The sequence below is a fragment of the Phocoena phocoena genome, chromosome 4 (assembly GCF_963924675.1).
Source record: "Phocoena phocoena chromosome 4, mPhoPho1.1, whole genome shotgun sequence".
In the NCBI taxonomy this organism is placed as follows: Eukaryota; Metazoa; Chordata; class Mammalia; order Artiodactyla; family Phocoenidae; genus Phocoena; species Phocoena phocoena.
Window position 1 is genome coordinate 41,711,514 of NC_089222.1, and position 20,918 is coordinate 41,732,431.

The 20,918-nt window shown below is 35.5% G+C and overlaps 1 protein-coding gene across 2 annotated transcripts in view; it reads left to right on the forward strand.

Annotated features, from left to right (window-relative positions):
* Positions 1–18,183, forward strand: part of SMC4 (structural maintenance of chromosomes 4) — a 34,359-nt gene extending 16,176 nt beyond the window's left edge. Inside the window, exons 11-24 of one of the 2 annotated variants that reach the window (XM_065876869.1) lie at positions 1,098–1,331; positions 3,131–3,316; positions 4,264–4,425; positions 7,049–7,274; positions 7,361–7,440; positions 8,287–8,439; positions 9,790–9,916; positions 13,565–13,754; positions 14,913–15,057; positions 15,336–15,509; positions 15,945–16,127; positions 16,265–16,497; positions 17,006–17,189; positions 17,670–18,183. In XM_065876869.1, the coding sequence (XP_065732941.1) occupies positions 1,098–1,331; positions 3,131–3,316; positions 4,264–4,425; positions 7,049–7,274; positions 7,361–7,440; positions 8,287–8,439; positions 9,790–9,916; positions 13,565–13,754; positions 14,913–15,057; positions 15,336–15,509; positions 15,945–16,127; positions 16,265–16,497; positions 17,006–17,189; positions 17,670–17,822 (2,430 nt within the window). In that variant the 3' untranslated portion in view covers positions 17,823–18,183. The remainder of the gene's footprint in view (positions 1–1,097; positions 1,332–3,130; positions 3,317–4,263; positions 4,426–7,048; positions 7,275–7,360; positions 7,441–8,286; positions 8,440–9,789; positions 9,917–13,564; positions 13,755–14,912; positions 15,058–15,335; positions 15,510–15,944; positions 16,128–16,264; positions 16,498–17,005; positions 17,190–17,669) is intronic. The other variant, XM_065876870.1, reaches the window with a different exon arrangement.
* The last annotated feature ends 2,735 nt before the right edge of the window (positions 18,184–20,918 follow it).

Genomic DNA, 20,918 nt, shown 5'->3' on the forward strand with positions numbered 1-20,918 from the left:
TCATGTGTCAGTTCTTGGCTCAAATCCTAGGTCAATCCCTTATTATCTCTGAACTCAGGTTATGTCTCCAAGTTATCTTCCTCAAAATGCGGAAGAAAATATTACCCATTTTGTGAATCTTTGTGAAAATAAAATGTGTGTTTACTTACATAAAGTGCCTAGAAAGTAAGGAATTAATAAATATTAGCTACTACATTATGTTAGCACTTCCCTAAAGCAAGAGTGTGAGATTGTCTCATTGATATGTCTTGTCTCCTCAGCAAGATTATAAGCACAGAGTTTAGCTTTCTTTGTTTATATTCACCACAGCCTTTTAGACAACACTGAGCATGTTAAATAGATATTTAATAGATGACAGTAATTGAGTTGAATTGACTTAACGTTACTTAAGTCAGTTACATAAGACCTTTGTTAATTATACCTCCATGAAGTGTTTTGGAGTTTCTTTACGGACTAAATTGATTCTGTTTTGAAATATGGGCATGTTCTAATATCATACTATATTACTAGGCCAATGCTTTGTATGTGAAATAAAAGGGTTAGGCTTTTGTAAGGGCTTTTCTTATTCCATTATTCTAATAAATAGGTCCTTTCTACACAGTCAACCACAGTAGTCCAAAATTTCTACTCACTCATCAAATTATGACTTGTGTTGGGGATTACCTCACCTTACCTCTAAAACTTAAAAAGATTTCCAACATAAATATACTTGAGGAAACTTTCTGCTGAGTAGTCCTTACACCTTACCATTTTAGGTAAGGTAATGTGGAAAGACCATGGAATCTAGATTTCAGATCCACATTTTTGTTCTCTTTCAACCACTCCTTCTTTGTCATTTTAATCTCTAAATTGAGATATTAGATATTAGTATGGTATCTACCTTGTTAAGCTCTTGTGAAATCAGTTGGGAAAAGACTGTATACCATGAACATTCACAACTAGGCAAAAACTTAGTCCATTCCACTTGTGAGATTTATTTCTATATATTGTGCTTGTAGAATCTATTAAGTTAAATTCAAAATGTATGGTTTCCGTTTCAGTTTAGGTTTAAAAACACATATATTTCGGATTTAATGGGATCTATCATATTTTAACAGAGTCGAGAGAAAGAACTTATGGATTTCAGCAAATCAGTAAATGAAGCACGTTCAAAGATGGATGTAGCCCAATCAGAACTTGATATCTATCTCAGTCGTCATAATACCGCAGTGTCTCAATTAAGTAAGACCAATGAAGCTCTAATGACAGCTTCTGAGACTCTCAGAGAAAGGAAAGCTGCAATTGGAGATATACAGGGAAAACTCCCTCAAATTGAACATGAACTAAAGGAGGTAAATCTTCTGTATTTCATCTGAACATTGTTTATGAACCCTAGTTTTATTTATTTTTATATTTACATATATTTTTTTAAAATCTCAACACCTTTTTTTTTTTCTTTTTGGCTACGCTGAGTCTTCGTTGCTGCGCACAGGCCTTCTCTAGTTGCTGCAAGTGGGGGCTCCTCTACGTTGCGGTGCGCGGGCTTCTCATTGCAGTGAGCGGAGCACACTTGTTGCGTGCGGAGACTCTAGGCGCGTGGGCTTCAGTAGTTGTGGTGCACGGGCTTAGTTGCTCCGTGGCATGTGGGATCTTCCCTGACCAGGGCTCGAACCCGTGTCCCCTGCATTAGCAGGCGGATTCTTAACCACTGCGCCACCAGGGAAGTCCTGATCTCAACATCTTAAGTGACTGGTACATAGATATTTTTGTTGTTATTGTTTAGTGTAATCTTTCCGAAAAGAATGGGGTTAATATTTCAGTATTCTATCTGATACAAATCGAGACTATCAAGAAGCTGCGTTCTCCCTTCAAGTGTCAAACAGCAAATAATATCACTGCCGCCACCATTATTTCCCATTATAAAAATTTAAACAGAAGAAAGTTTTTTGTTTCCCTAAATCTAAGTGTAGACAACTTCGGCAATGGTAAAGGAAAATCACAAATAAGTGTAAGTGTGTGTGTGAACAGATAGGCAAGTCAACTATCTTAGTGTATTTTTTTCTGTTTTTGAACTTATGAATGTAGTTTTCTTTGTTGGGACTGCAAGTTGTTAAACTAATCAAGACATCTGGCTTATTAGCTCATCCATGTCCTCTGCTATCCTTGAGTGAATTAGACATCTAAGGAATTTCATAACTTTAATCTCAAAAGCATCATTAGGCAAGATGGCAATAGAAAATGCTGCTTGGAGAGAAATTACACTGAAAATGAAGTCTTTTTCATTTTAGTAAATGCACACCGCTTGGTCATCAGAGAACTTAATGGCCGTATAGAATTTAAATGTAAACTTAAGTTATATTCAGTGACTACTTCTATCTTCCTCATGATTCAGTTTATTTTTGGATAAATTACATCTGTAACTTGAGCTTTTATCAATACTTTAAACCAGTATGACTGGTAATAGAGGTAATAATTTAAAGCCAGAAAGTGAAGGAGAATGTCAGAAAAATGGCTGCACTAACTTGGAGATTGAGAAACTGAGAATTAGGCTTTTTGTGTGCATGTGTGTGGTTCCTCTTCTTGGCAGCCTGACGTTTTTGTTTAGCAATAGTAGTGTTCACTCGTGCTCTCCTTCATTTCAGAGCTATGCTTTTTTTGTTCTTTGTTTTCCTTTATTTAATTAGATATAATAATATATGCTATATAATACTATATAATAAATCTCCTTTTATTTAAAAAGCAAGGCACAGTGTAATCATAGCCCTGCCCGGTCACCCATAACTAGAGTCCTGTATTGAGGTCTGTTTTTGATTAGTGTAAGAATATAAGAATTAGGACACATTTATGCCTGTGTGGTGCCAAACTGGGATTTCCACAACCCTAACTCCTCTAGCTCTAGCAGTCAGTGCACACTGCTTCTAGGTCTATATTGTGTTTATATTCCTTATTATTGACCCAAATAATTTATGCCCCCTTTAAAACAGAAAACCCATATTTTTCAAAATCAAACCAACAGTTGCAATGTGACAGCTTAGTCCTGGTTCAAGTGTTGATTATTGGCCTTTCCTTCTTTTTTTAGGTATTACAACTAATTCTATACTGTGATAGGGTGTAACCTTCTGGGATTCATTTTCTTTATTTTCACCTTTAGAAAGAAAAACAACTTCAAAAACTTACACAAGAAGAAATAAATTTCAAAAGTTTGGTTCGTGATCTTTTCCAAAAAGTTGAAGAAGCGAAGAGTTCCTTAGCAATGAATCGAAGTAGGGGGAAAGTCCTTGATGCAATAATTCAAGAAAAAAAATCTGGCAGAATTCCAGGAATATATGGAAGATTGGTAAAGTGAATTTATTTGTAAATGACTATACGTTTTTCTCAGATGTTATAATTTTCTTACCTTGACTTAAAGAACTGTATATTAAGTGTCTCTGTACATAAAATAACATTTACTTTTGTTTCTTTTAAAGGACATTCATTTTTAAACATTTTGCTCTTACACTCAGGCATGATAAAATTCTTTGTGGTATGTATTTGTTCATGTTACAGATAGTTTTGGGTTTTTTTTTTAATTTTGTATAATTATAGTCATTTTAAGAAAGTGATCCAACTCTAGTGATAAACTTAACAAACTCCTTTTTTCTTTTTTTAAAAAAATAAGAACTTGATAAATTATATTCTGGGTTTTATACCATTATACTAAAGGTTGTGGCTAGAGTTTAGGAAAATCAACAAGGGATGATGTCAAAACCCAAGGCTAGGGATAGTGGGTACCTGAAGCCTGAGCTCCTGAGCCTGAAGAAGGAAGGGAGCTGTGGCCGGCTGGAAGGAAATGGGGATAGCTTATTTATTAATAGACTGAGAAGCAGATTTACATAATCTTAAATGGCTTTCAATAATTCAGAGTTTTATTATTCTATAAGTTATTTTGCTTATAATACTTTAGGTTTCAAATCTTCACACTATACATTTTTATTTACATGCAGTGAAAACAGTTCTCTCATTTTGTGCTCATTAAAAATTCAAACTCTGTATATCCATAAGTTTTTTTTTTTAAGGTAGATTAAAAATTCTAGTAGTGATTGCCTTTGTAGAAGAGAAAGGTTGAATGTGAGGAACACTTAAATTTTTCACTGTGTACCCTTTTTGTACTGTTTAAAGCCATATGTAGGTATAGTTCAGTTAAACACAACTTGAAAAATCTATATGAATTACTAATAAAATGATCCTGTGCCTAATTCCTTGCTGATTGTGCATTGATTTCTCCCCCCTCTTCTCAATTATTAGGGGGACTTAGGAGCAATTGATGAAAAATATGATATTGCTATTTCATCCTGTTGTCATGCATTAGACTACATTGTTGTTGATTCTATCGATACGGCCCAAGAATGTGTAAACTTCCTTAAAAGACAAAATATTGGAGTTGCAACCTTTATAGGTTTGGATAAGGTGGGTATTCATAATCTACCTGTAATTTAGTTTTTAAGTGCCAAGTGTTTTTTGATTTTGAATCCTAGCTTTTTTTTCATAGTTATTTAAGTGAACACCTGATAGGTTTTGAGGATTATATTAGGCTCTGGGGTTACATGGTTGTGAAAAAAAATCCTCTACTGCCTCCCCTAAAGGAATATACATTCCAGTGTTACAGTGATTGGTAGTTTGCATTTCTAACTTCCATCATCAATAACTACTTTAAAAAAAAAGAAAAAGAAACACTTACTGAGATAAAATTCACAACCATAAAATTCATTATTTTAAAATACGTAGTTCAGCAGGTTTTAGTACATTCACATGGTCTGGATTGTTAGTCATGACCACTGTCTAATTCCACAATATTTTCATCACCCCAAAAGAGGAACCCCATACACATTAGGAGTCACTACCCCTATTCTCCCACCCCTCCATCCCCCTGCAACCTTTAATCTACTTTTTGTCTCTAGATTTACATATTATGGACATTTTGTATAAAGGAAATCATATAATGTGTAGCCTTTTGTGTATGGCTTCTTTAACTTACTTTTCAAAGGTCATCCATGTTGAGACTTCCCTGGTGGTCCAGTGGTTAAGACTCCACACTTCCACTGTGGGGTGCGTGTTCAGTCCCTGATCAGGGAACTAAGATCCTGCATGCCGCATGGTGTGGCAAAAAATAAATAAATAAATGAGTTCCCTCTCTTCTCTTTGCAGGGGGTGGGGCTAATACATGTGTATCAGCACTTCATTCCTTTTTACTGCCAAATGATATTCCATTATATGATGTAGCACAGTTTGTTTATTCATCAATTGATGGACATTTGGGTTGTTTCCATATTTTGGGTATTATGGTTAATGCTGCCATGAACATTCCTGTACACAGGTTTTTGTACGACATCTTTTCATGTGCTTATTTATTGGCCATTTGTTTAGCTTTGGAGAAAAATCTGTTCACATTCTTTGCCCATTTGTTAATTGGTTTGTCTTACTGTTGAGTTGTAAGAATTCTTTATATATTCTGGATACAAGTCTCTTGTCAGGTATGTAATTTGCAAATGTTTTCTCCCATTCTGTGGGCTCTCTTTTCACATTCTTTTTTTTTTTTTTTTTTTTTTTCCGGTACGTGGGCCTCTCACTGCCGTGGCCTCTCCCATTGCGGAGCACAGGCTCCGGACGCGCAGGCTCAGCGGCCATGGCTCACGGGCACAGCTGCTCCGCGGCATGTGGGATCTTCCTGGACCGGGGCACGAACCCGTGTCCCCTGCATCAGCAGGCAGACTCTCAACCACTGCGCCACCAGGGAAGCCCTCTTTTCACATTCTTGATGATGTCCTCTGAAGCAAAAAATTTAGATAGAAGTCCAGTTTATTTTTAGTTCCTTGTATTTTGGGTGTCATATCTAAGAAACTACTGTGTGATCCAATGGCAGGGTGATTTACCTCTGTTTTCTAAGACTTTTACAGCTTTAGGTTCTAAATTAGTTTTTTAATCCATATTAAGTTAATTTTATAATACAGTGTAAAGTAGGGGTCCAACTCTACTCTTTTGGATATCGGGTTGTTCCAGCACCATTTGTATTCTTTCCCTGTTGAATTTTCTTGGCACCCTTATCAAAAATCAACTGATCATAAATGTAAGGGTTTATTTCTGGACTCTTCATTTATCTGTGTCTGTCCTTACACTGATACCACACTGTCTTGATTACTATAGCTTTGTAGTAAGCTTTAAAATCAGGAGTCCTGGGCTTCCCTGGTGGCGCAGTGGTTGAGAGTCCGCCTGCCGATGCAGGGGACACGGGTTCATGCCCCGGCCCGGGAAGATCCCACATGTCGCGGAGCGGCTGGGCCCGTGAGCCATGGCCACTGAGCCTGCACGTCCAGAGCCTGTGCTCCGCAACGGGAGAGGCCACAACAGTGAGAGGCCCGCGTACCGCAAAAAAAAAAAAAAAAAAAAAAAAAAAAAAAAAATCAGGAGTCCTTTCATTTTGTTCTTTAATATCAAGAGTGTCCTGGGGTTTTTGTTTTGTTTTTAGTATATTGTAAATGGAATTTTCTTAATCTCATTTTCAGATTATTCATTGCTAGTGTATAGAAATACAATTAATTTCTGCATATTGATCTTGTATTCTGCAACTTTGCTGAATTCATGTTCTAATAGTTTTTTAATGTATGGATTCCTCGGGATTTTAATACGTATAAGATCATGTCATCTGTGAATAGAGGTAGTTTTACAATAACTTCTTTTTTAAAATAACAGTAAAGTAGGGCTTCCCTGGTGGCGCAGTGGTTGAGAGTCCGCCTGCCGATGCAGGGGACACGGGGTCGTGCCCCGGTCCGGGAAGATCCCACATGCCGCAGAGCGGCGGGGCCCGTGAGCCATGGCCGCTGAGCCTGCGCGTCCGGAGCCTGTGCTCCGCAAAGGGAGAGGCCACAACAGTGAGAGGCCCGCGTACCGCAAAAAAACAGTAAAGTAATACTCAATTATGTAGATACTCAGAACTTTGTATACATGTCCTTATGTTTAATACATGTGTATTCTATAAATTATACCTAACAGAAATGATCTTTATATATATATTATTTTTCTTTTTTATGTTTAGATGGCAGTGTGGGCAAAGAAAATGACCAAAATTCAAACTCCTGAAAATACTCCTCGATTATTTGATTTAGTACAAGTAAAAGATGAGGAAATTCGCCAAGCTTTTTACTTTGCCTTACGGGATACCTTAGTAGCTGACAACTTAGATCAAGCCACAAGAGTAGCATATCAGAAAGATAGAAGATGGAGAGTGGTAACATTACAGGGGCAAATCATAGAACAGTCAGGTAATGTTTTTTTTTCTCTGCCATTGAGTTTATTTAATCTTGTTGGGGGAGACATCTAAGTCTGACTTCTCTCCTCTCTTCTCCAGGTACAATGACTGGTGGTGGAAGCAAAGTAATGAAAGGAAGGATGGGTTCATCAGTTGTTGTTGAAATCTCAGAAGAAGAGGTCAGCATGTACAAAATTATGGTCAAGACATTTTTGTTAAAGCAGCTTTACTGATAAGTAACATACTGTAAATTCTATTTTAAATGTACTGTAATCAAATTTTCAATTAACAGATTGAATTTTCTCTAAATGATAGTATATAAGCTGTGGGATTTTATATGAAACTTGTTAAAGTTCTAAAAGTATGTTAATTTAAAAATATATGCTCGACATATATATCTTTCTCTGTTATGACATTTGGATCATATCATAATTTATTTAACCATTTACTTACTGTTGGACATTTAATTCGTTTCTTCACATAGTTACTGATGTATTATATAATTATCTTTTCTATTTTGACATAATTCTTTAAGTTGTAAATATAGCAAAGACTTCTGATACATGTTTCCAAATTTTATATGTCCAGAAGTATAAGAGGAATGTCAAAATGCTCAGGAAATACCGCTCTGTTCCATTATCACCCTCGGAACACTACACTTTTTTCTTCCTTAAAAATAATGTACTTAGATGTCCTGGATACCTAACTTTTTCTGAAGAGTTGTGGCTTGATTTTTTTTCATATTTTGAAATAGTTTATGTTTTTCCACTTAAATATTTGTGTAGTATACCTTCATTGTAATAGTAGTTGAGTATACAACACTTAAAATTGTCTTTTCATCTGATTCTATGATGCAGAAATTAGTTGACCATCTCCTAAGCTTTAGGTTTTGGAATTGGACCTGGGTTGTTTGCTTTGTTTCTAGTCTTTAAGATCAGAAATTTGGGTTTTCTTCATTCATAAATTGCTGTTAATCTGAAATGACTCTTGGAATAAACTTATTTCACTGGTATTCTTCTTTGTAGGTAAATAAAATGGAATCACAGTTGCAGAGAGACTCTCAAAAAGCAGTGCAAATTCAGGAACAGAAAGTACAACTGGAAGAAGCAGTAGTTAAGTTAAGGCATAGTGAACGAGAAATGAGGAATACACTAGAAAAGTTTACTGCAAGCATCCAGGTACTTTTTTAATCAATATTAGCTGAAACTATTGGAATTCAACAGCAATTTGGCAGAAGCATTTTGCTGTTTGCTTATAATTTTAAAATATAAGGGGGGAGGAGGAGGCTGGGTCTCTAGGTGTAAGGCGCATCTGTTGATTTTGTTTCCCCGAGTACTAATGGATAAACGCCCTGTCACAGTGTTTGCTCCAGCCACAGCTATTTCTGGTTTCCATTTGTACTCCATAGAAATGTGTCTTCCCTTAGCAACTATGTGACCCTTTATTTCATTCTCTTCTCAAAGTGAAATGTTTTCTTAATTATGAAAAAGCAGTACATGCCCAGTCTCTTTTAAAAAACAAAATCAGAAAACAGTTTTTAGGAAATACTCAAAAGATTATCACCTTAAATTTTTATGTATGTCTTTCAACTTTTAGTGTGTCTAGTTTGCATGTATGTGTTTAAGTATATGGTAGATATTGATATACATATTAAATTTGCATATGAATTTTTAATGAGTTATTAACTTTTCTTCACTTATTAATTATGATTTTCTTTCCAAGCCAATGTACATTTATTTTGTGTGCAATTGTATTGGCATGTTTTGTTCGTATCACGATTTGATAAATATTTTTCTGTGTTGACTATGTACACTGCTGTGTTTTAAATATCCTTCTTAGGCAGACCTTAATACACTCATCCAATTATTTCCCTAGGTTAGAGTTCTAAAACTATAATTATTACCCAGTATGTGTACAGTGTTGTTTTTGGGTTTTTTGGGGGGGTTTTTTGCGGTACGCGGGCCTCTCACTGCTGTGGCCTCTCCCGTTGCGGAACACAGGCTCTGGACGCGCAGGCTTAGCGGCCATGGCTCACGGGCCCCGCCGCTTTGCGGCATGTGGGATCTTCCTGGACCGGGGCACAACCCCGTGTCCCCTGCATCAGCAGGCGGACTCTCAACCACTGCACCACCAGGGAAGCCCTGTACAGTGTTTTAAGCGTTTGTTGCATAATGCCAAATTGTTCTCAAAAAGACGGTTCTAATTCATTTACTAATAGTAGCATATGCAAATAATTTTTCCAAGTCTTTGAACACTAGGTACTCTTCAGTTTGTTGTAAGTTTGCTAATCTGATGTAAATACTAAAAAATAGCATTTTAACTTATCTTCATAATGAGTGTATACATTTCATGCGTTTTGTTGGCCATTTTCGATTTTTATATTAATTGTTCGTGTTTTCTGCCCTTTCTTGTTTTTGTCTTTCTCTTAAAGATTTTAAGTACCTTTTTTTTTTAGAATGTTTAAAGCAAATGTTATTGTTAGTAAGTTTAAAATACTAACAGTTTTGAATGTTAAAACATTTCTGTAGCGTTTATCAGAGCAAGAAGAATATTTGAATGTCCAAGTTAAGGAACTTGAAGCTAATGTACTTGCTACAGCCCCTGACCAAAAAAAGCAGAAATTGCTAGAAGAAAATGTTACTGCTTTCAAGACCGGTATGTTTAAGGATATACACTTTTTTTTTCCCCCTGTGTGGTCAAAAACAGGTTTGTAATATTTGGAATGTTTAAGATAGCAGTTTGTAGAATAAAAAGTAGCAGATTTCATATATTATAGACAAGTGACCACTCTGTTTTATGATTTTTGTTTTTATTTCTCAGAAGGTTATAAAGTACTATTAAGTACTTCATTTGACAGATAAGAAAACTGAGGCACAGAATGGTTTATACAATTTGCCCAAGGCCGCATAGCATATGGTGGTGGTATAGGAATTCAGGAGCAAGGCAGTCTGATTCTGATACCCATGCTTTTAATTCTATATTTTGTATACTTTGGCCCAGTCTTCCTAAGGACCCTTCAAGATAGTAGTTATTTGTTTGAGAGCTTAGAGAAAACACATTTTTCCTTCCAGAACTTTTTCTTCTTGTATATAAACATATAAGTGTTCTTCCAAAAGCTTTCAGCAAGAAAGGGAATTAGTTCATAGGCTCATAGTCAGAATTGACTTTGACATTAAAATCCTCTGATCATGCACTTGAGCAGCCCTGCTTCTATTTCCACGTTGGCTTCAATTAAACATAGGTAGATGTGCATCTTATTGCACAAGGAGGTAATGGTGAGTTACACAGTATCTTAGGGACACCAACAAACACAGTGAGCCTTCATCATGTCCTTAAGAAAGACCCTTGTTACAGTCTGGTTCATGAGCAAAGGAAGGCAAATACTGATTGTTCATCTGAAAGAACTAGATGGACTGGAATTGGAGCAATTATCCAGATGTTCAAAAACTGAGGTCGAGTTTTCTTCCCAAAGAAAAAGAGGTAAAAAGATTGTAAGCAGACAGATGTCCACTGGGCATATTGAATATTAATATATAGCTGTATTAATTTTTTTATTTTTGTGGTCATATTTATCTACGTTTTTAATATTGAGGCATTCACTCAGATAGCATCTGCTACTGGCCAAGCTTTGTTTTAGGTGCTATTGATCAAGCAGTGAACAAAATAAAGTCCCTCTTTTCAAGGAACTCACACTTAAAAGATGGGGAAGATAATAAATACATTGCATACTGTATCAGGTGGTGCTACGTGATAAAAGTAAAACCAGGAAAACAGGATGGGATGGGGATTCAGATAGACACAGTGGTTAGACAGGCCACTGCCAGAGATACTTGAGCAGAGACCCAGTGGAAGTATGAGTGGACATGTGGATATTTGGGAGAAGAACATTTCAGGAAGAATGTAGAGGAGTAAGTAGAGGCCCTGGGGCAGGAAGGACTATGCCAGAAGTTTATAGGAACACTAGGAAGCCAGAGTGGCTAGAGGTAAACGATGGAAGAATCCAGATAATGTAGAGCCTTTTAAGCCCTGCCTCCATGTGAAATTAAAAGCCATTGGAAAGTCATATACAGGGAAGTGATATAATCTGACAGGACTCTTTTTTCCTTGCATTTATTTTGGGTATATATTTTGTCCTTGCAGACACAGGGACTTCACCCTACCCCTCCTTCCCCAGAATACCTACAATATTTGTTGTGTTTGCTTTGATGGAACCTAATGGTCAATTAAAACAAAAAATGTGTATCTTTGTCATTTATAGCAGCACTTTCACAGACTACAGGAATCTGTATTCTTGTTTGAAAGGGAATCCTTGACTTTTTTAGGAGCCCCATATATATTTCCTCTCATGGAAATACTGGCTATTAGTATACTCTGTTAATATCTAATATGGAAGCCCATTTCTGCAAGCATATCTTTAAGATTATATATTTTATTTTACATTAATTTATATTTTTTAAATCTCTGGCTGTTGTGTAGAGAATAGAGTAAGGGGAGCAAGGTGGTATAAAATAGTGACTTCAAAATTATAGACTATCTGATGTTAGTTTTCCCCTCCTACTTCTAATAGACATGCTACTATAGATAGGGAAAAGAATTTTTAATGCATGTTAGGTACTTGAAAATAAGGAAGAAGATGTTCTGATGTTCCCAGTTGCATACCTGGCCCATCCCCCAGTATAAGTCATGATGCCAGACCCCACAGCAGCTGGTACTCTACCCCACAAGGGAGCTAAGCATACAGACAGCTTAATGGAACTTAAACTACAGAGAACATCACCACTTTGAGCAAAAGAATTCCTTCAATAAATACATTATTTTAGTATCCTAAGGGGGATTCAGAAGACAAAAAAAGGGCGGGGTTTTGTTTTGCTTTGTTTTTTAAAAAGCCAAGTGGTGGTCTCAGAAATATAAAGAATAGAGGTTGGAGTTAAACTCACTAGATGAGTTTGAAAGATCAGACTAAAGAATTCTCTGATAATGTAGGACAAAAAGATGAATACTAAGTTGTGAGATTTGGAGAATATTGAAATTCCAATCTACCTAACAGGAGAGAAGAGACAATCTAGAGGAACAACAGTTAAGTCTTTATCTAATCTTTTCCTCTTAGCACATCCTACCTCCTTTCCCCTATGCTAAATGTATTGATACACTCCTCCCATAGGAGCTTTATGGGAGTCTCCTTCCATAAGTTGGCTCTGTTTCTGCTTGCTTTTCTAGACATAGATATTGAAAGCTTGAACTCCTTACCTTTTTGCCACCTTTCATCCTTCCTATATTGTATAGTGATTAGGATTCAAATATGGAGAACAGAATCCACTCTGGTTAGTACAGATATGATTTGGGGTGTGGGTGTGTGTTTAACAGAGTAAAAGATTATTTACAGAATCACTGTGATGGCTTAAGAAATTCTAGGTTGAACATGAAGAATAATTTCCAGAGCTACTCTGTAGAACCATGAAAGGAACTATACTGCCTCTTCTACAACTGGAAAGTCATCTCTCAAATGGGGGAGATGAGGGACTTCCCTGGTGGTCCAGTGGCTAAGACTCCACGCCCCCAGTGCAGGGGGCCTGGGTTCGATCCCTGGTCAGGGAACTAGATCTCACATGCCGCAACTAAGAGTTGCATACCGTAACTAAAGACCTGGCACAGCCAAATAAATAAATAAATACCAAATTGGGAAGATGACACTACAACTGCCAACAACAGAAGCACATTGTACCTACTATAATCTACACTGCCAAAGTTAATGCCAATGCCTGTCAGTATTCACAAAGCTTTTGACAGGACACCAGAGCCTCTAACACCACCAAGAAAATTCAGACTTTTCCATGACTGCCAGCAGAAACATGCTCAACTCATCAGTTTTGCTATCCAAATTGTGTGAATTTTTTTTGATTGAATAAAACAACCACAATTTTCTTCACCCCGGGCAGCAGTCAGGCACATAATCTATCTAAGGGTAAAAATCATTATGAGACCAATGGTCAAGAAAGTACCCTAAAAACTTTCTAAAAGAGCTTCAGGGCATGAAGCCAGTAAGAGATAAGTGGGTTATGTTCACAGCTGAGCCAGAGAATTTAACCATGTGTTGTTATATAACACCATTTGTTTTGACTTGGCATTCTGGTTTTGGGGTTTGGGGTTTGTTTGGTTTTTTTTGAGGTACTTTTCCTTAAATGTCTAAAATTTCTTGGGCATGCATCAGGTTAAGTCATATTGACTGAAGAGATTTACATCTAACAAGTGACGCTCATTAGCATAGAAACACAAATTAATTTCACTTTTTTTTTTTTCTTCCAGAGTATAACAATGTGGCTGAGAGAGCTGGTAAAGTGGAAGCTGAGGTTAAAAGGTTACACAATATTATCGTAGAAATTAATAACCATAAACTCAAGGCCCAACAAGATAAACTTGATAAAATAAACAAACAATTAGATGAATGTGCTTCTGCTATTACTAAAGCCCAAGTAGCAATCAAGACTGCTGACAGGTAGAGTATGCATACTACCCTGTCTTCCTCTTCCCTACATCCCATTAATATTTAAACAAAGTCCATTAAATGTTTCTGTTACTGTTACTTATTAAGCCCTTCTGACATGTTGTTACCTAATAGGAGTTTTGGTGGGCACCTATAATAAACATCATATGACTAGTTTTTAAAAACATAAACGGGTATGTTTTGGCAAAATGTGGTTATATAATTCCCAAGTTTGTGAGGACATAGAAGTCAGAGTTTCATTTCTCTGGCTTAAAGGGAGTAGAGGGTGATTCATTGAAATAGATCTAGGTTTTAGGAGAATAAGAAGGTTGAGATTTCTTAGCAAAATTGTTTTAATAACTTAAATTTTTAATTAACTAGATTAATTTAATTAACTAGATTCCATTGTCCCAAAAAGTTTTTAATACGTTCATAATATAGATCTTGTTTTTAAATTAATTTTCAGAGTATTAAAGTATTTCTAAAATAATTAAAGCTAAATATGTATAAAAATGTTGAAATGTAAACAGCTGTTTCTTTTGTCTTAAAATTATAACATGAGTCACATTTGATTATCTGGTTATTCCGCTATTACAATGTCTTTTGTTCAAAGATAAGGTGCTAATAAGCCATATGTTTTGCCTAAACACAATTATCAGTCAAAATAGAAGTAACTTCATTAAGGGAAAAAGTAGTCGTGTGTGTGTGTGTGTGTGTGTGTGTGTGTGTGTGTGTGTTGTCATGTGTCCAGTTTCCTCCCCGCTCCACCCTGCCAAAAACACTTGTTTGCCCTGACTTGAACCAGGGCGTATTTATTTACTTGATGGTATAGCTTCATGGGTGTAAAGATTTAAGAATCTCCAATCTGACAAGAAAATGACAAGAATATAATAATCCAATGGACAATTTTGCTTCATAGTCTAAGTCTAAAAGCTTATATAAGGAAGTTTTATTAATTTATACTGAGAGTTTAATAAAATATACAGTATCCCACAAGTGTATGTATAAACATAAAAAACCAATTCAAGGATTTTAGTAAATCATAAATTTTTAAATCTATGATGAAAAAATGTTACATTGATGTCATGAAAAGTTCTTTGGTAGGTTTTCAGAAGCAGAATAACAAATCACACATTACCACATTTTTAATATATGATTTTGCTTGTTTAGAAATCTTAAAAAAGCACAAGACTCTGTCTTTCGCACAGAGAAAGAAATAAAAGATACTGAGAAAGAAGTAGATGACTTAACAGCAGAGCTAAAAAGTCTTGAAGACAAAGCAGCAGAGGTCGTAAAGAATGCAAATGCTGCAGAGGTAAGACATGGAAAGGGGAGAGGATGGTATTTCAAGCAATTAAGATTTATAGATGTCAATACCTTGCCTAGTAAGCACTCAATAAGTTAAACTTATATTAACTTTCATCTGTACAGTAAAAATGAGTACTGTATTGTAACTTTTCTGTAAATAAAAACATTTTCATTTAAAGTGGAAGGGGCGTGGGGAGAGATTGGTTGCTTCTTCATCTTTGTAATGTGAAAATCCCTGTTCTGTTTGAGAAGATCATATCTGTAGCATTTCTTCTTGGTTTTTAGGAGTCCTTACCAGAGATCCAGAAAGAACATCGTAACCTACTTAAAGAACTAAAAGTAATTCAGGAAAATGAACATGCTCTTCAAAAAGATGCACTTAGTATTAAGTTGAAACTTGAACAAGTAGATGGTCATATTGGTGAACATAATTCTAAAATAAAATACTGGCAAAAAGAGGTGAGAATTGTTATGGATAGTTAAATGTAACTTTAAGATATCCTTTATGAAAAAAGGTTAGGGTTCATGTTATTGTGTTTTTGAGGTATGTTGTGATTCTTAATTTCATGGTGTATAATCACTTCTCAGGTTTATAGGGGCAAAATGAACAGTATATAGGAGTTATTATATACAGAAAAATATGCATAATGGTCAGAATTAGTCAACATTTTCACCCCAGGGCTGATAACGGAGATTTAACAAATGGCTACATGAACACCTGGAACACTACAACTATTTTTCTTGAAGTCCTTTGAAACATAGTTGATACACAAATTAGTTACCACTCCTTAGTATATGTTGTTTTGATAGGCAGTTTGTCATATTAATTTGTGAGGTTTAACAATGAATTATAATACTATGCCTTTTCTAACACTGATCTAACTTAACTTTTAGATTTCAAAAATATCATTGCATCCCATAGAAGATAATCCTATTGAAGAGATTCCACTTCTAAGCCCAGAAGATCTTGAAGCAATCAAGAACCCAGATTCCATAACAAATCAAATTGCACTCTTGGAAGCCCAGTGTCATGAAATGAAACCAAACCTTGGTGCCATTGCAGAGTATAAAAAGAAGGTACAAATAAACTGTGTAATAGTCAGGAAGTCTCTACACCTTAGCCTAAATTGTGGCCTTTATTTTATATCATTAGCAGTGTTATTTCTCATCTCAAATGTATAACTGAATTGGTGTTTTTCTCATTCTTTTCATAGGAAGAATTATATTTACAGCGGGTAGCAGAATTGGACAAAATTACTTATGAAAGAGATAATTTTAGACAGGCATATGAAGATCTTCGGAAACAAAGGCTTAATGAATTCATGGCAGGTTTTTATATAATAACAAATAAATTAAAGGAAAATTACCAAATGCTTACTTTGGGAGGTGATGCTGAGCTGGAGCTTGTAGACAGCTTGGATCCTTTCTCTGAAGGAATCATGTTCAGGTTTGTAATTATGCTGTATACTGAGTTTCGGATTCTTCTGTTATCTCTCTACATATTCTCCAAACAGTATTTTTTTTAGGGGTGGGATGTGAAGGTTAGATGTACAACTTGTTTTATTTCATAAATACTAGTTTGCCTAGATATTAGTTTACAGCATAAATTCTAGGCAAACAGTAAATACTCGATTTTACAGAATATTTGTCTAATTTTCGAGGCATTTCAATCTAACATGTATTTTAAAATTGCAAAGCAAAAAGTGCATTGGAAACAGAGGGAAAATACCAAGAATTACTTATTAGCTTGCTGTTTAAATCTTAAATTTTTGTCAGGTGTTCCTGTGTGTTCATCCTCCAATGACATGTTTATAAAAGAACCCCTCAGAAGTTTATATTCGTGAAAAGGAAATTAGAGATTCCCAAGGAAGGTGGTAGAAGCCAGTTATGGGAAACAAATCACGAAGTCTTAATTTAGCTTTACAAGTAATTTGACTGACGAGATTTTCTTACAGTGTCCGACCACCTAAGAAAAGTTGGAAGAAGATCTTCAACCTTTCAGGAGGAGAGAAAACACTTAGTTCATTGGCTTTAGTATTTGCTCTTCACCACTACAAACCCACTCCCCTGTACTTCATGGATGAGATTGATGCAGCCCTTGATTTCAAAAATGTTTCCATTGTTGCATTTTATATATATGTAAGTAATCATTTAGAGCTTTTCATTCTGAAAATTTTATGGGTTCCCTAAACATTACAGATGAAATTCTTTGACTTTCTTTTGAGCTTTTTTCCCTGTTCTCTAATCCCACATCCCATGGTATTAAAGGAGACCACATCCTTTATTTCAGCCAAATAGTTCCATTTTGGAAAAGTGAAATATAAATGGATAATGTAAATTAGTAGCAGAAACACAGCTAGAAATTTTTTTTCTATATCTTTTTTCTACTAGAAGAATTCTAGGCAACCATCCTTCCAAATATCCGAATTCTTCTCAAACCCAAATACTGTTTCATGAATTATCCATGTTGTCATTCTTCATGTTAATTAATTATCGATGTCATGTTGAATTTACTGTCAAGAAATATTTCAGGGAAATAAAGCTTAGATGTTTATTATATGATTTATATATTTATAATATATGTATAATTTTTCTAATTTATTCTTTCTTTCTCTTTAGGAACAAACAAAAAATGCCCAGTTCATAATAATTTCTCTTCGAAATAATATGTTTGAGATTTCAGATAGACTTATTGGAATTTACAAGACATACAATATAACAAAAAGTGTTGCAGTAAACCCAAAAGAAATTGCATCTAAAGGACTTTGCTAAACTTGTTTATACTGAAGATTTCTCAGATTGAATCACCGCAGATTCAGTGTACTGTATTTACTGGCTTTCTATTTGTAAAGGGTTATAAATTATATAAAATACATATTCTTAAACTGGATCAGATAACTAGTTTCTATTTTATGCTGTTACTTAAGAGACATGTTACAAGTGTAATAAAATATTCTCTATACCTGCTTCTAGGAGATTGTAAGAAACTGACAACTTTATAAGCAGCAGACTATGGAGAAAATAAGATGCCTGGGGCGGGGGGCGGGGGTCAGGTGACTTAACCCTTAGCCCCAAACTGCTACCTGCAGAGTTAAAAGTGAACAGTACAGTTCTAAACTAGATCATGTTACCAAGACACAGCATACTCTCATGGACCTTTGACCTACGCTGGAGAAGCCTATCAACTGCTACTATAGTAAAATTTTTAAGGTATTTCACTTAGTAATTTAGATAGTCACTATTACCCAAATACTAGGAACATTTTTTTTAACTGTCATTCTGAATTATAAGGATGAGAATTTAAATATTGTGTTCTTTTCTAAAACTTGATATGCTTGACTGTTTAAAACACTTGCAAAAAGGGTCAGCAAATATGTCTGAAATAACTTGGCTATCTCATTAGTTGAAAAGGAAAAATACCCACTTCAGAAAAAAGAATAAAGTGTATAAGGACTAATTTCCTTAGTATAAATGGCAATTAAGATGGAGTGCTGTTTGCCCATCAAGTTGTCAAGGGTTTTTTGTTGTGTTACACTGTATTGGCCCAAGAATATTATAATGCTACTGGAAGCCAGCAACCACTTGGTTTTCAAAAGAAATTTTGGTATTGAATCAAAAGTCTGCCCTAGCTATTCAGTTTCTAGAATATTAATCCTGAGGCATTAAAATTAAAAATTACCATGTTGTTCAATGCAGTATTGTTTAGGTACTAAAACCCAACAAAGACAGTCTGTATCATAATATAACTGTTAAAAGTGTAAATACATTAGCATGGACTTAAATAAAGCAAGATCTATAACTCAAGTATGGTCATTTGTTTTAAATCAAGATTATACAAAGGAAAAGTAACTAGAAAAAAGTATCAACATAATCAAGGGCTTTTTCATTGGTGAGAACAGAGGTGAATGGAATTTAATATTTTTATATTATATTTTAATAACCAATGGAGTAGTAAAGCTTAGTACTTATTTTATCCATTTATTTAATTTGGGGCTGCATTGGGTCTTCACTGCTGCACGTGGGTTTTCTCTCGTTGCTGAGAGCAGGGGCTACTCTTTGTTGTGGTGTGCAGGCTTCTCATTGCGGTGGCTTGTTGCGGAGTACGGGCTCTAGGCATGTGGGCAGTAATTGTGGCACACTGGATCTAGAGCGCAGGCTCAGTAGTTGTGGCGCACGGGCTTAGTTGCTCCACGGCATGTGGGATCTTCCCAGACCAGGGCTCGAACCTGTGTCCCCTGCGTTGGCAGGCGGATTCTTAACCACTGCACCACCAAGGGAAGCGCCCAGTACTAACTTTTAAAGAGTTAAAGTAGATAGTGCCCGTAAGTCCATATGAAAATTCCAAAGCAACCACTCCCGAGTTTGACTGCCCTATTAAGCCACTCAGTGCTTATATCAAAATGAGTTTATTAAAATATATACTTTTGTTATACATAAACTTAGAAATATTTCAGGATTACATACTTTAAATTTTACAGTCTCATCCTCCTGATAAAAATACAAAAAGAAGAGCATGTATAAGACTCAGTTACTTGTATATTTGACTATATTCATGCACACTACATAAAATTTATCCAACAGTAAAGTTCTACTAAAAACTGGCAAGTTACAAAAAATATTAAGGTCAAACTTAAAATGCTTCAGTTTTTAGCTGTGATTCATAGACATATATTAGATTTGAAAATCTTGGCTTAAATCCTTTAAAAAGGTAGCACGACAGATGAACTCTGAAAATACATGGAGTCTCATATACTAGATACATGGCCTTGGGCAATTTACTTTTGTGTCTGTTTCCTAATCTACAAAAGTGAGGATTAATACACACGAGAAATATGAGATTACAATTTTGACACATAATACCTAACATTTCAGTGCTAATATTTATACATATTCCAAAAAGTATGTGGCATTTTTGTGTTGTAACTATTACTTTAATCAAGTTGATGCAACTTCAGTCTAAAGTTAGTTGGTAAGCTGAATATATACCTCCTCCACCTCCAGATGTTCTTTGCCCACACAATGGTTAGTCGTGCTATTCTGATTCTGATATTCTGATTCTGATCATAAATTGACAATACAGCCAGCCATCTTAGTGTTCAGACTTGTTCTCAGTAGATAAGACACTAAGGAGTATTTTAGAACTAGTGCCCTGAGTACAGTCACAGCTATAGGACCTAATCTGACCCGGAAAATGTGTCAATTAAGGCTCCTAAATATGTGATCCAAGAGCCAATTTGGAATTTCTGGAAAGTGAGTGAGCTTGTACTTACGGTTACAAGGACAAAAGGGCTAAGAGCCCTACCACAAGCACCACGGTTCAGCCCCTGTTAATAAAAAGGAAACTAAATCAAAGGGATTTGACTTAATGACTAAGTAGCCTCCCTTTATACACAATTCAAGAAAATAAGATCAAATTATTGGTACTTTGGCATTAGCATAAGAGAAAGTTCAACAGAAAATTTTAGACCTAACAGTTAACATGATGCCATTCAAATATGATGAGGGTGGGATATATCAATAATATTCCATTCTAGTAACATGTTTTAGAGTTTTTAGCCAAGAACTGATTTGACTGACACGACTAAGACTACACAAAAGTTAAATACAATCCTAAAATAAATTTACACAAACCATAGAATAATGAGTACTAGGGAATGTTACTGTTTGGTCCCTAATGGCACTTTAGCGTTCCCAAAGCAATAGTTTTATTAGGAGTGAATGCTGATACAAACATTTTAGAGCTCTTAAATCTACCTAAAACACATTGTGTGTGGATCATGTACATTTGATCAAACACATCTTTAATGTAAGCAATCCACTCTCACTATGAGACTTAGCTACTTGAATTTAAAACCTCTTCTCACCATC